The 15,868-nt window shown below is 38.4% G+C and overlaps 1 protein-coding gene across 6 annotated transcripts; it reads left to right on the forward strand.

Moving 5' to 3' along the window:
- The first annotated feature begins 900 nt into the window (after positions 1-900).
- On the forward strand, positions 901-13,498 carry LOC131072100 (fibrillin protein 5 homolog). 6 transcript variants are annotated; one of them, XM_058008153.2, is made up of 8 exons: positions 901-1,350; positions 1,536-1,651; positions 2,233-2,355; positions 2,524-2,622; positions 2,857-2,901; positions 3,005-3,078; positions 3,255-3,353; positions 12,965-13,498. In XM_058008153.2, the coding sequence occupies exons 1-7, from the start codon at positions 1,056-1,058 to the stop codon at positions 3,337-3,339; spliced, it is 837 nt and encodes a 278-aa protein (XP_057864136.1). In that variant the 5' UTR covers positions 901-1,055; the 3' UTR covers positions 3,340-3,353; positions 12,965-13,498. The 6 variants fall into 6 exon arrangements, 5 of the variants coding, with proteins under 5 accessions (XP_057864136.1, XP_057864137.1, XP_057864138.1 ...); XM_058008154.2 differs by lacking the exon at positions 3,255-3,353 and having other exon boundaries at positions 3,005-3,152; XM_058008155.2 differs by lacking the exon at positions 3,255-3,353 and having other exon boundaries at positions 3,005-3,062.
- The last annotated feature ends 2,370 nt before the right edge of the window (positions 13,499-15,868 follow it).

The raw sequence follows: 15,868 nt of genomic DNA on the forward strand, positions 1-15,868 counted from the left end.
TCCATCAAATCATAATCAAAGGGGGATTTTTGTTAGATATTGTAGTTGGAAATATGCTCAGGTAGACATGTCTGCAAAATGTGGAATCATAGACAATGCACATGAATTGTTTAATATAATGCCTCAAAGAGATATCCTCTCATGAAATGCGATCATTGCAGGATATGCGATAATTTTTATTGATCGATCATTGCGAGGATGCTTTCAAAATCTTTGAATTGATGAAGCACTTTGGAACACATCCTAACATTGTCAACTTTTCTTGTGTTCTACGTGTATGCAACCATACAAGTTTATTGGATGAGGACATTACATATTTCAATCATATCAGTTTTTCATTATGTGTGCATGGTTGTCTTTCTCGCCGTCTAATTTTGAAAATCAATGATAATAAGATTGAAATGTGAAATGCTAGAAATTTAATATCTCTAATTTTTATGAATTAAATAAATAATATATCAAAAATTATAAAATACAAATTACAAATTCAAATCTTGAAAGAATCTATAGACATCACATTGAAGAATGAATGAATTAAATAATTTTAATGACGACCACAACACCAGTCTAAAGACCAAGAAACACGACTAAGCTATTTGAAATTCACATAGGTAGATCCCATATCGATCAACAAAAATTATGAAATATAAAAGAACGTTTACCATCCTTCCCTCCATGGGATGAATCTACACCTTTGAATTATACTGTTATTACTCCATAGGTGCAGTAAAAGGTCATCCCATATCGATCACCAAAAATTATGAAATATAAAACAACGTTTACCATCCTTCCCTCCATGGGATGAATCTACACCTTTGGATTATACTGTTATTACTCCTTATCCTCAATCTAGCGGTTCGATGGTGACGTCCCATGATATAATATTCATGTGGGTAACTGCTATATAAGCTAGCTGTGTGCTGGCACTCGATAAGCAGATGGAATTACAGAGGAAAATAAGTTGCTTGGGTGAGTGCACAGTTCATTGACTTGCCAAGTGAAGTAATGGCAAGAAGCGTTCTGTAGGATACCTGGGAAATTTGTGTTCCAATAACATGGCCACTGTCTGCTTCCTAACACACACTTCCATTCCTGTCAACACTTCAAAGGAAAAGAAGAATATAAGGCATAGTAAATGTTTGCATTCGGCGTTGAGTTATTCATTTTACAGATATCCCCACAAGAAGATTCGTAGCAACAACTCTGTAGATAATCATGGCTTTGTCATTGCAACAAATGTGAACCAGACCAGGCCTATAAATGGGATTTCAGGAACAGACATTTTCAAGGCAGCCCCAGAGTTTGGGAGTGTCGATGAGTTAAAAGTAGCCCTTAAAAATTCAATACAAGGTTTTTCTGTTTTAATATCTTTTTGCCGTCACTGAATTGGGATTTAGAGAGATTGAACTTGCGGTGTTTGGTTGGTTTTTCAGATATTTAATGGAGGCTATAGGTTGTTTTTCTTCGTAGAATTGAAATAATTTTCTGTAAATGTGGCTGTAGATGCTAACTTAAGGTGTTTGTTGAATTGAAAGGCTTGAACAGAGGTATTTTTGGGGTCGAGGCAAAAAGAAAAGCTGAAATAGAGAAGCTGCTAAAGCTGCTTGAAGGACAAAATACTGTGTCCAATCCCACTGAAAAGCTTGAAATGGTAACCCTAATAGCAGAGTGGGCCATTCCATTTGTTTGTTTCAGCGTGGGCATAAATAAGTTGCAGCTATAGATATTGTAATCTTAGTATGGTTCCTTCTGTGGTTTGATTACCTACACATGTAGGCTTACGTTTTAGGATACAAAATGGATTTTTTTTCTCTCTTATGATATGTGTTTCGCGGATTGATCGTTTGTCCACAAAATTTTCAAAAATTAGATTAGTCAGTTAACAAGCTTTTGGAATCCACAGTCCCTAGTGTATGTTAAGCTTTTGGAATTCACACAGTTGATTCCTGAAGCTATGCATGTTAATCTTTTCGAATTCACGCAGTTGATTCCTGAAGCTATGGATGTTAAGCTTTTGGAAATTAAAGAACCCCAAGTCTGTATATAAATGTATGAGACTCGCCAAAACATACTATTGTTTTTTTGGTAGAATATATCCCCCTAATATACATGTATTCTTATTTTTAATCTTTTTAATGGGAAAGATTCACCAATATTTCATTCTTGTTAAACAATTTCGGTTGGCTAGTTTTTTTATTGCACAAGGATTACCTGATGTTTAGTTTCTACCAGGTAGATGGTCAGTGGAGGCTTCTTTACAGTACAATATCCATTCTTGGCTCAAAGCGGACAAAATTGGGTCTCCGAGATTTTATTACTCTCGGAGAGTTTATTCAGACGGTAGACGTAGAAAAGGTAACTTTTATATCCAATTATAATACAAATTTTTTGGTGGTGTATGCTAGAGAATAGGTCAGATAAGCTTGGATTATTTGGGTCTTGAAAGTTATGCGATCCGATTGATTTAGGTTTTAATAACAGGGACCCATATTGGGTTCGTAACCATCAATCTCGTGACTGCAGGGAAAAGCACAGAACAAGATTTGTTTTAGTGTTACTGGCTTAGGAATGCTCAGAGGAGAACTAGTTATTGAGGCTTCCTACACGATTGCAAGCCCTCAGGTGTAGAACTCCAAATCATTATCATCTGGAATAGTCAGTGTTCTTGATTAACTTGAAAACATCTTGCTTGATATTCGTATCTGCTACTTTGTTTTTGGATGATTTGTGTTATTTATTTGGTTGGAAGTAAACTGCACCATTCAGTTGATACTGGTCTACTCATTGTGCAACTATTGTTCAATTGTTGCCCTTGTTGAGGTATCCTAAACAACACTTTTATTGTTTTGCAATCAGCGTGTTAATATCCAGTTTCAAAAATCAACTATACTGCCTGAAAAGGTAATTGAACATATGTTTTCAGAAATGCACTTATTAGTTGCCTTAAAATGTTACTATTTTTTGGATGACTTACACTGTCCTGACATGATATTGTGGTTGGCAGTTGTTAAACTTGTTTAAAAAGAACTACGACATGCTTCTCAGCATTTTCAACCCTGAAGGCTGGCTGGAAATTACGTATCCTTGTTCTCTAGTTCTTAAGAGTATTTAAAGCACCGCTCTTTCCTACAAATCACTACTCCTTCGTAATGGTAAATCTAAAATTGCAGTATCTTGATGTTGTTCAAAAGGATTACGTGTTAGTAGTTGTTTCCCACATTTGCAATGACTGTTGATCCTTAATATGGAGAAAGATATCTTGACAATACTACTAGGATTGGCAGGGATGATAAGGGAAACTTGTTTTTGCTTGAGCGAGTGGTAGGAGAAGAGGTCTAGGAAACATTATTTAGGTTTTTCCGGCTCCTAAGAGAAATTCATTGATAGTGAAAGTAATGAAAGCATGATTTGCTTCTAAGAATCAAATACTGCCAAGGTGCAAGCTTATTGCCAATTCTTATTTTTAGCATAGTGTATTTTATTAATTTGGTACATGAATTCTTATTTCTTAGGCTCAAGTTAATGTCTTATGTTTTAATTAAATTTGTAGCACAGTTAAAATCAATGGGGTGATATGGAGGCTTGACCATCGGATTTTGCTCAAAGTTGAGCAGTTGACCAATTATTAGGTCTGAGCAGTTGACGAATATACCCACAATTTTTTTTTCAATTTATTTCCAGTTACAATCACAACAAGAACCCGTTAAGGTTAGGAGATCAAGATACAATAATGCTGAAATTGTAACCCTTCCACTTTCTGATCACCGACAGCCCAATCTTGGAGGGTGAGAGCATACAGTGTCGAGGGGATCGTTAGATGCCAATAACTGAAAATGATTACAATCTTCGGGCGGCAAGCCAGTCCCTTCCGCTTATACAGCGGGATAATGAAAACAATTCAATCACTTGGTGGTAAACCAGCCAAGGACAAGCTAAAGAACTGAAGAATGCAATCACTCAACCGCTTGTTCAATGGGAGGACAAGAAATGAAATTCAAATCAACTCTACCACTTATGCAGCGGGAGGACAGTATTACAATATCCAAAATAGGCGTCAAAGCCAGCCTCTTCCTCTTATGCAATGGGACTTAAAACAATAATCCAATAAGATGGCTGTTAGTACTACTAACCAGCTTACAATGCATAATATGGATTACAAATTAAGAGAATTCACTATTCCAAGATAGGCAGCATGGCCAGCCTCTTCCACTTATGCAGTGGGACAAGAAAGAACAATAGGAACTGCTGTTAGTATTACTACCAACATTACAATATCGATCATAGAAGTAAGAATTGAGAACTAACAGTTGCAAATGATAACCAAGTTCCTTCTTTCCACACCAATGAACTTACACACCCAAAATCAACTCCCAACACCAAAAGCTCAAGGCACACCAAGAAAGCTCTTCACACAACCAACTTCAAATTCTGAAATTAACAATAACACACTGAAAATATGCAGACCAACAAGCTACAAACACACTAAAATGCTCTCAACTTTTCCAAATCAACTCCGAATTGCACCAAATCAAGAGCAAATGAGAGATATAGCATTGACAACACAAATAAAACCTCAAACCTGCACTGTGAACACCACAAAACAATCTGCACGCAGCCCGAGGCAGCCAAGGAAAGGGGATGGCCTTGCTGGGAAGTTCGACTTGCTACATTAAATCCAAATCAGCGTTTCAAGATCCACAAAATGGTGAATTTTATTGCCCAAGGTATAGGAAGAGATGGAGTTGATACCTAGAACCACACGTCAAGCACACAGGGAGCCACGAGCAAAAAACACCTTTAGCACACACTGCGACCAACAACATGAAAACTCAAGAAAACACACCAAAACATCAAAAACTGACACAAAAATTCTGCAACATTGTTCTCCAATCCACTCCTCTGAATGAAGAGCAGTCTCTGGTTCGACTAGTTGCTGTATTGCAAGCAAGAAATCAAGCTATGGCTAGGAGGTAAGTGTTCCTCGAAGCTTTCACTTTGCATTTCGGCAGCATTTCGATATAAAATTGTTCTTGGATTGGTTTGCATGTTATACCATCGCATAGCTCATAGAAAACCCAGAAAAACCTAGAGAACTCAATTGCTTTTGCCTCCACTTACTAAAAATAGTAAGTCAAATAAACTCCATAACTTGCTGTTTGCTGGCACAACTGGTAAATTAAATATAGAAAATAACAATGTACATGACAATGCATACCAGACATGGCAGTAAAATAGATCTTTATTCGCACATGCAATCATTACAGAGAAGAAGACCAGAGATGGTCGGCCAAGGATTACAATAAATTTGACAATACCGTCCTACTTCCTTGATAGTACACAACATATTTAGAGGACCTGACGGTTGCCGAGAGGTACACAACTGTCAACCAACCGACACATAACTACCTGAGACTGACAACCTAGTCAATACAATTAATTAATACCTTGTCGGATAACAAATATTATCAAACATAACAATAGGCAATTTATGCCGACAACATCATCCCCCCAAAAGAAAAAGTCATCTTCCAGACGACAAGCAAACATCAAGTAATATTCGAGAAGACTAACGACAGACAATGACTTCGACTGGACAACCCCAACTTGTAGTGTACTTGCCAAATCAAATGGGGGTTTGGGGGCAGTGCCCTCGCCGTCAACACCAAATTGCAACCTTCAAAACCACACGGAACTCCATGTCGCACATGATTTTTCGTGATTTTTTAAGACGCCAAAAACATTGATTTCTGCCTCAAATCCACATGGCATGCGGTCTGGACTACGTACGGACCACCTCTCCTCTTCGTATAGAAATTCCTCTTCTACTTGTGTGTACGGAATTACCCTTGCACCAAGCTTCCTTCTCGATTGGTCGCCGTACACGCTGCTTGCATGGCCCCTTTCAGCTAAGTCCGTACGAATTGTGTACGATTTCCTTCCTCCAATTGATTGTGTACGGACTATGTACGGATTTTTTCCTCCATGCAAATTCGGTACTGATTGTGTATGGATTTCTGTTGCCTTGCACAGTTTCATATGGGTGCCTTCTGCCAATTCCTTCATCTTGATTCCGTATGGTCGCACTTCTCCAACTTCGCTTGGCAGTTCCGTATGGTTCTTGTACGACCAGATGGTTGTTGTTGCATGATCAATTTCGTCCTCCTCTTCATGGACTACGTTGTGCTTGCCACCGTATGGACTTACCTTCCAAGCTAATTCCGTACGAAGCTCATCAAATTTTCTTCGCACACCCTCATGCCTTGTACGGATTACCGTACAGATTTCTCTCTCCAATTCTACGCACTTCGTATGGATTTCTCCTTTAGTCAGTTTCGTACGGATTCCTCCTTGCAGTTCTGTATTCCTTGTACGGATCTCTCTATGTGGTTCTGCACACCCCGTACGGATATGGTACTGATGGCTCGATCTGGCTCGTACGTATATGTACGACCCACTTCCCTGTTGCTGTACGACCTTGTACAGACTACTTCCTCTGCCTTTATTGCCTTCTGTGTGTCGAGATCCTCTTGCTTCTTGGCTGCGTAATGTGCTTAGAGTGGCCAGTTCTGCTTTGTCCCCATGCAATGTATGGGCTAGGTTTTGCACGTATCTTTGTAGGTCGTATGGTCTCCTTGCTGTGCGATCCCTTACTCCGTAGGGTGTACAGCCGGTGTCGTATGACTTAGACGAAATTCATTGTGGCTTGTATGGTTCCTTCTATTTGATTTTTCCTCTCAATTCCATATTCTTTGATAGTACTCTTGCATGCGATCTGACTCCGTATGGGTATGATTTCCTTTCGTGCAAGCTCCTTTGTTTTGTACGACTCCTGTCCTTTGCCGGTGGGCTTTTTCCGTCCACTTTCCATCTCCGTACTACCAAATGTATCATTCATAACTTTACATGCTTCCATCAGTTGCTTTTCACTAGGAGTTGTAGCTTCAAGAAAATTACATGTTGGTGAAAAAACTTCATAGTCCTCCATTTGCCAGTGGAATAGTCCATTTAGGGAACTTGTCTCATCTTCAGAGCAATCTTCCAGTTCGAGAACCCCTTCTTCATTGGGTTTCATGCCTTTCCTCCGTCCGTCCATACCTAACTCTCCACCCTCAGACTCAGTTTTCGAGGGTGCTAGTTCTTCACTCACCGCTTGGTTCCTCAAGTCAATGACGTGCTTCCTCCCGTCACTCTCGATCGAGAGTGTGTTTTGCTTCCAGTTATGATTCGCCTTGGCAGTAACCAACCATCCCCTCTCGAGGAGTGCATCGTACGCCTTCTTTTGTAACCGGATGACTACAAAGTCCAAGAATTTTTTTTGTGTCCCAATCATTACTTTTTGTGCCATCGATGTTCCCAACGGCTGAATGCCGTGTTGGTCGGCACCTACCAAGTGGAAGCTTGGCAGCCAAAGATTGGGCTTCCCCAGACATTTCCACATGTCTTCTGGTAGTACGTTTACTCCCGAGCCTCCATCGACAATGGTGTTTGTCAACTTCTTTCCCATTATTTCCATCTCGACGACTGCCGGCTTCCTCCCGATGCTCACCGTCAACAACATTGGATCACTGGACTCATTCCCTTCGGGTGATGGTTTTCTCGTCCGTTCCTCCTTGTGTGGCTTACATTATTTCCACTCGGAAGGTACTTGTGTATTTGCCTTGTGCTCTAGACTTGGGTGGACTATTTCAACCGCTACGTTCCGATGCTTTCCCTGCACTCTCGGCCACGTAGGTGTCCTCGACACATCCACCTTCAGCTTCCCCAACACTTTGAGTACTTCCGGGTGTGTCGGATCCGAGTGAATTGTTCCGATCACTACGTTCCGGTGCTTTCCTTGCACTCTCAGACACGCGCGCGTCCTCTACATGTCCACCTCCAGCGTCCCAACACTTTGAGTACTTCCAGGCTTCGACTCGTCTTTGTGCTCCCTTCGGCCGAGGGTCGGCGGATCACCTAATTGCTTGGTTTGACCACCCTGTGGCCTCTTCTCACCTTTGATGGGATCTATAGACATGAATCACTCAAGGCTGACCCGATTTCTTTTAAGATAACGACGCCAAAATGTTTGCTGGCACAACTGGTAAATTAAATATAGAAAATAACAATGTACACGACAATGCATACCAGACACGACAGTAAAATAGATCTTTATTCGCACATGCAATCATTACAGAGAAGAAGACTAGAGATGGCTGGCCAAGGATTACAACAGATCTGACAATACTGTCCTACTTCCTTGACAGTACACGACATATTTAAAGGACCTGGTGGTTGCCGAGAGGTACACAACCGTCAACCAACCGACAAATAACTACCCGTGACTGACAACCCACTCAATACAATTAATTAATTCCTTGTCGGATAACAAATATTATTAAACATAACAATAGGCAATTTATGTCGACAACACTGGCTATGCATGTACACTCACTGCGAAGCTTTCTGAAAACCCAGAAGGAATCTAGAACCCAAACTAACAAATTCCAATATGCAAGCCTTCGAAAATGTAGAAACATCCTCCCAGAGGTAGGAAACCCTAATTTCTGCTTCCGACTAGCCTACGGGTCTCCGAAATAGGCTAACGGTCCCCAAAACAAACTAGAGCGGAGAAGGGGACATTATAGAATAATCGTCTAGAGAGATGATGCTAATACCATGGAACTTGTTCATAAAATAAAGTGAAAGCAAGTCTAGAGGGCCATTGAGAGCACAAACCAAATGAATATACATGAAACAAATAGGAAATAGCTCACAAGTGCAATCAAGGGAGGGGATCTGATGATGGTCTTCTTTTCCCTCTCAATCAGGCTTTGAAATGGCAATATATCATTTTCAACACTTATCCTCTAACATCTTTACTACTTTTTCCTGGCTGCGGCCCTTCAGCCTTCAATCCCTTGAGTGCAAACAAAAATAGCTTTTCTTGTGATGGTGGTCATTGCGAATCTGTGTGACACTCTTATGCGGGAATAGCATACAAATCAAATTTGGTGAATAAGAACTGTCCTTTTCCCCTTCTTTGAGCAGGCCTTGTAATAGCAATATTGATATCATTTTCATCACTTCTGCCTCCACCACTCCGCAACATCTTTACCACTTTTTCTTGGCTGTGGTCTTTGGGGCTCCATCCCTGGAGTGTAAGCAAAACTAGCTTTTCGTATGATAGTGTTCATTGTGAATCTGGGCAGCACTCTTTGGTGTAAATGATATACAAATCAATTATGGTAAGTAATAGTGTAAAGACAAAACTTTAAAAAATAGCCAATAAGTTTTAAAGTTACTGGTATTTTTAAGGGGAATTGCTTTAGCACTTATAATTCCACCTTTCACATTTGCTGATCCAATTTAGAGTCAATTTTGCTGATATCTCTTTTAGGGTTACTTGATCACTGAATAATGATAAGTCACCTTTTAGGGTTCAACAATTCTATCATTTTATCATAAGGTGACCAAATCTCTTTTGGGTGGGCTAGCTGCTTAGCAACATCCCTCCAAATGAGCTTAAGGGACTTGATAACCCATAAACAAGTGAAAGGCTACACTCCCTTTTGTTTCATCTTAGTTGCAAGAACTTCAGTCTCAAGTGCCATCTCAAATATAAGCACTATTAATAATGCAAGAGAACATATGTTAATGCCATTTTAACTTTTCATCCCATTGAATCAACTAAACATACACTCAATTGTTGCTCTTAAGTGGTTTATACACACACACACACACACACACACACATATATATATATATTCATTCTTTTTATGTTAGGATGCCATATTATATTCATGTGTGAACTGCATGGTATCCGATGCAGATACAGTCAACCATGCATGAGTGGAAGATTCTCAATTTGCTCTCTCTATTTAGGAGATCTTTTGTACTCTCATTTATACAAGTACAATTCCATTGACAGTAGTGGCCATTGTTTAAGCAATCTAAGTAATTCAAGGTGCACTATAGATTATTCAACAGCCATCAAAACAGACTTAACAAAGCTGTGAGCTCTGCCCTCTTACACTATTCATAACAGCAATTAACTACTTGCAAGTGATGCTATTGATACCAATCCATAGGTTAATAACAAAACTTGCAAGGGCCAAGCAACATGTTTTTTGTTAAGGACAAGTGCCAGTTTATGACTCCGTTAAGTATAGTGGGGCATATGGCAAACCATTTTAGTTATCAACACTCCATGATCTCCTGAATTTAGTGGCAGCAAAGTTGCTATTTAATTCCTGTACAAAGAATCATGTAACAGCTCATACTCTAGTTGGCATATGTTAAAAGCAACAAGTGCATAAGCAACACCATATCATGTTTCACATGCCCCCTGCTAATTATGTCCTTCATATGATAGGCATACTACACTTCACATGAGATGGTCATAGTCATAGCTTATGGGCGCATATTTGCATTGACTCTATGCATTCATTTTCCGCCGTAACAAATCATCAAAATGATCAATCTAGACGTGGATAAGGATATATCAATTTCCTTATAAGAATAAAACAAAATCTGACACATGTTCCTAGGCCCAAGTTAATTGGCAAGTGTTTAGTGCAAAGAAACGGGACTCGGACTCGGCTCGGACTCGGCAAGGCTGAATCGGACTCAGACTCGGGACTCGGAGTCAGACTCGGCAAGGCCGAATCGGACTCAGACTCGGGACTCGGAGTCAGACTCGGTTGGACTCGGAGTCGGACTCGGCTGGACTCGGGAAAGTGAAAAACTAAAGAAATTTAGAGATTTTTAAAGATTTAAAAATTGTTTCAAGCACCCTTTATTGAATACACCTTAAAGACACAATAACATCATCAAACTTGACTCATTTGATTACATACACAAGTATACATCAATCACATAAGCATAAATGCAAATTGTAGCTGAAGGAAATAACAAACATAGATATATAAATATTGTCAAATGTATACAATATTACAAAACTCATGGAATAAAATATCCATGTCATCATATGATCATCATCAAATGTTTCATACAAATACCAAAGGTAAATACAACTACAAGCCTATGGCTCAGAGGAGCCTGCACGACAGCTTCCTCCGGCCCCGGCCCCCTGCGAAGGCGTCTAAGGTAGGTCCTGGATGATTTGACAGCCATAGCTGCTCCCCGTGACACCATGCCATGCTCACCAACATCAGGAACATCCGTGTCACTATTTGCCTTTGAATCTCCTGTCTGTGCTCGTGCTCTCCACTTCTCCTCTGCTATGGCTACAGTCTCAGCCTCTATATCTACCTGGTCGATCCAATCAGTGTCAGACTCGGAGGTTAAATTTTCCCTACTTCTATCGACGCAGTTTCCCCCCATATTTTTCGATGGGGGTTTGGGGGCAGCGCCCCGCGAGGCCAAAAAAACTTATTATTTAATAAAGGCGTCAGGTGTTATTTTTCTATTGGCTGACATGTTGTAACCCTGATTTTTCTCATTCTCAGGCGGAGGTTTTAGTGAACAAAGACGAGACCATTCATTTAAAAAAAACTTTTTAAAATGTTTTTTTTTGTCATTTTACTTAACCCAGGCAGTAGCTGAGTTTGGGGCTCGGGACTCGCCGAGTTTGGCGAGTTTGAGCCAAACTCGCCAACTCAGCGAGTTTGGCGAATTTGCTCGCCAGACTCGGACGAGTCCGAGTCCGAGTCCCAGAGACTCGGCGAGCATGGCTCGGACTTGGACTCGCCAAGTTTAGGCGATTCATGGCGATTCCCGTTTCTTCGGTCTAGTGTATCTAGAAACAACTGTTAACAGCCTTATTGCAATATGAGGATCTCATCTTTCTAAATGTATAGGTCCCCTGCTTTTCAGTACAGATTGCATTTTCAAAAGTATTAGCCATCCTTATTGCTAACAATAATCATAACACAGTTACTGATTGCAACATAAAATGATTCTCTCAAACATCAACTAAAATTCAGTGTGCATTACAGATCATACTCATACCTAAAGAAAACACGCTTCCATACTGCCAGTGCCAGTGAAGAATATGTTCTCACAAGTACATTCCTTCAAAAGAACTTTCTTTAACAGGATAGCTCATACCTAACCTGTAAACTGGCGTGGGTATGTCACACGGCAGCCATCAACAAACAGATTTACAATGCTCAGACCTCTTTACACACCTTTGTAACCATTTCTACCATCTACAGTGGATTTCAACATACATAGGCATGTGCAACATACCATAACAAAGTTCTAAGCATCAACAAGTGCGGAATAAACAAATATTGTAACACACAAAGTACTGCCAGGAAAACTATTAAATAGGCATAAAACCCTAGGAAGAGTGGGCATTTGCCCCTCATGCCACCAAGAGTTTATTACTAGTGTTTTAACTCTGCCTCTTGAGCTTTTGAAAATCTCTACTTCAGATCTCAAGCTTCCACACGCTTGCAACTCCTAGGATAATATTTTGAACTGCAACAACTTCTGCTACAACCAAAAAAAAGGACCGCAATCTTCATAGATGGACTTAGATGACAAAGTTTAACATCCTCCATTAAAAATGACAAAAAATAAGGTTGAACACATATATATAACATGCCCTCTTGGCATCAATGGAGCCCTCACATATATCTGAATCTTCAATTATACCTGCATCTGCTAAAGTAAAACTGCTACGTACACTCGCAAAAGTTCTAAGATGGACTAAAGCCAATAATAGAATGAGAGTCTATGCCCAACAAAACATGCAAAGATAATATGATCTTCCAACAACCTCTCAAACATGAGAAGGTGAAAAGCCAAATGCCAAAGTGGAAGAGGAACCAAAGCATTAGTCACTTTGGGATGCCCAAAAACAATATTTTTTGGATGCTTTTAATCATGATGTGGTATTTTTGTTGTTCATGTAGCTGGTGTTATGTTTTGGCTGCATGTTTGATGTTTATTTTATCATAGATAAATGATTGTACCACCTTTATAAGCAAGCGAATTAAACTAATCATTATTTCTGTAGGTTTAAACATGTCCATCAGACTCCAGCAGCAACTTCGACAGCAACTGTGACAATTCAGTAACATCTTCAGTAGCAACTTCAACAGCTTTTTTCCCAGAGCCACAACTTTCTCATATGGACACAGAACAAGCCATTTGTTTTGAATAGCTTTCAGAGAGGACTCAGATTATACAAAAATATTTAATTTTTGATATGATATGACTGCTGCTTTGGCTCTGCATTGGAACTGCCAACTGTGACCCCCAGATGGTCCAACATAATTTTAGATCTGATATTTTTGGATCAATAGCCATATACAACTGAGTAGTCTCCTGTTCCATTCTTGTAGAAAATCCTCAATGTTTCCTAGAAATGATATATTTATGGCAAGATATAATTTTGTTCATGTCATACACTAAATACCCAAAAGGGTAATGACAATGTATCTAAAAGAAATGAACAGTGATGACAATTACAACTAAAATTTCTCCTGAAATCAAACTATTACACTCTTTAATAGATAGCAATCTTTAATCAATAAATCAGTATATGTATGTGCAACACCATATTGATCCCTTTCTACTATAAAATCTAAAACTCAATACTCCAATCATAAGGTGTTTTGTGCTAGCATGTTCTGGAAAAAAACCTTTGAATTTTTTAAAATCCACATTATTATTGTGTGCGTTTTAACTTGCACTTTTCAATAACAAAAAATAGAACAAATGTGTAGTGGAACTACTTTTTGAATTAGAAAGGGGAAGCTCCCTGCAAACTAAAAATTAACTTACTATGAACAATATGTATTGACAATTTATAATCTTTGCAATGTTTTTGTGGTGATTTCGGGTTCAGATTGAATAAACTTTATATATGTATTTGTAGAAGTTGATGATCCAACCTCACAAGCTAAGAATCCTCTACAAGCACACCACCTATCACATAGAGAAATCAAGCAAGGATAATTTGCTCAACACAACTTGAGAATTTTGTATTGATTGCACAATTAGATGATTACAATGAATGAATAAATCCTTATGAAAGGATGAATGAAATCCTAGATGCAAAACCCTAATGCTAGATTAAATTAGCTAGCGCCAAGTGTCACAATCAAATGAATGAGATGACTTGAGCTATTATTAGCCTAATTTAATAAAAGGAAAAAGCACCTAAGTTTAGCTTAAGTGCATAAAGTAATTAAAAGACCTAATTAATTAATAATTAGATAAAGTGTCCCAATTACTCCAACAGTATCTTTTTCAGTTTGCCTAGTGTAAAAGGTGGAGATGCTCTTGTAGCACAAGGCAAAGGATTTTGTGATTTTTTGATTGAATAACTCCTAAGATGATGATTGCACTTTTTAGTTAAAAATAGAGACTTAACAATGCAATTACACATAGATTGAAAAGGTTAACACCTAAACACTAATGCTATGGTAAATTAAATGTAGGACTTGGTATGAAGCCACTCTCTACTTCTTTGAGCTAACCTATAATGCAAACTTGCAAATTTGTCAAAGCAATTTAACTCTCAACATGTATACTGAGACATATCAATAAACATTCATAAGCAAGACAAGTGTAATGAATTTCATTGAGAGAATAAATTTTTTTGGATAACAATAACACTAAATACTTGGTGAATAGCAACTTTAGCTATATGTAGGTGTGAGAATTACTATTTCCCCATAGTAAGTGCAAAAAGACATTTATATTGTTTGCAAAATTGGTGCATGCAATAAATTGATAGGACTTCAACTCTAACGATGTGCAATGCTTTATTACAATTATCTCATCCATTAATTTTAATAATATAACATGTGATTGCTATTGAAATATTACAATTTATCTCATAATGCTCATGTCTCTTGCATGACGAGCTAGACAATCTAACAATAGTCGAGTCCAAGCTAATAGAGGATGCCATTTTAGTGCATGTTAAAAATAGAATGTTTGAAAGGCTTTGGATGATTTCGATGAAGCTTTAATGGCAAATCTTCTATGATCCTACCAATCACTTTGACATTTGAAACCAAACATTTTCCTTGTTGATTTGTGCATTATGTATCTTTAGAGTAATCTCAATTTTTTTTTTTTTCTTTGGGAACAAAACATAATCACAATTGAAACTACAATCATCAAGAAACTAAAAATAATCACACCTCTTCCAGCATACCATTTATCATCTTTTGATGTCTTGATGACTTTGACAAAATTTTGTTCTTATAAATGAAAAATCGAGTTATTCAAGGCTTGTATATCACCATCCAGATTGGAGTATATGGTACCCATATTTGGTTTGTGCATCATTTTCTTGTACAACAAAATCCTTTTTAATCTCTTCTCCATTTTGACGAAGTTTGACAAACTTTTTGAAAACACTAAAACTTTGATAATATCTCGATGCTTTGAATCTTAAAAGTGTTTATTGAGCTGTATGTTGAAGCTTGTGAAAGAAGGCATTTATGTTGATTATCAATCATTGCCTTGCTTCAATATTTTGTTGTTCCTTTCCACTAAGATTGTTGTTATTGTTGTACTTGTTGATGAATTTATGAATATGCATGTAATTTATTTAGTACTTCTTCTAAACTTGGTGCCAACCTTTTAAAATAGTACCTCCTTTACTTGATTGACCCATATGCTAATATTAGTGTCTATTTTATAAAAGTAAAGCTTTTGACAAGACTTGTTTCCTTTTTGTTAATAAAAAAAGATGGGCAAATCACTTAGAGGTGTGATTGTGGACTTACACATGTTGGCATGATTTTTCATTGGCAAACACTTTTTTGACTTGTCTTTTATCTTTTTTGCATGGTTTTGTGTTGTGCATTGTACACGCTCCCTGTTGCCGACAAGGTCCCCCTCTTTTTGGTTTTTTTGCCTTCGCCCTATTAAGTTCTGCGCAGGGTGTCTCGCGTTTTTT

This window comes from Cryptomeria japonica, chromosome 11 (assembly GCF_030272615.1).
Source record: "Cryptomeria japonica chromosome 11, Sugi_1.0, whole genome shotgun sequence".
NCBI lineage: Eukaryota > Viridiplantae > Streptophyta > Pinopsida > Cupressales > Cupressaceae > Cryptomeria > Cryptomeria japonica.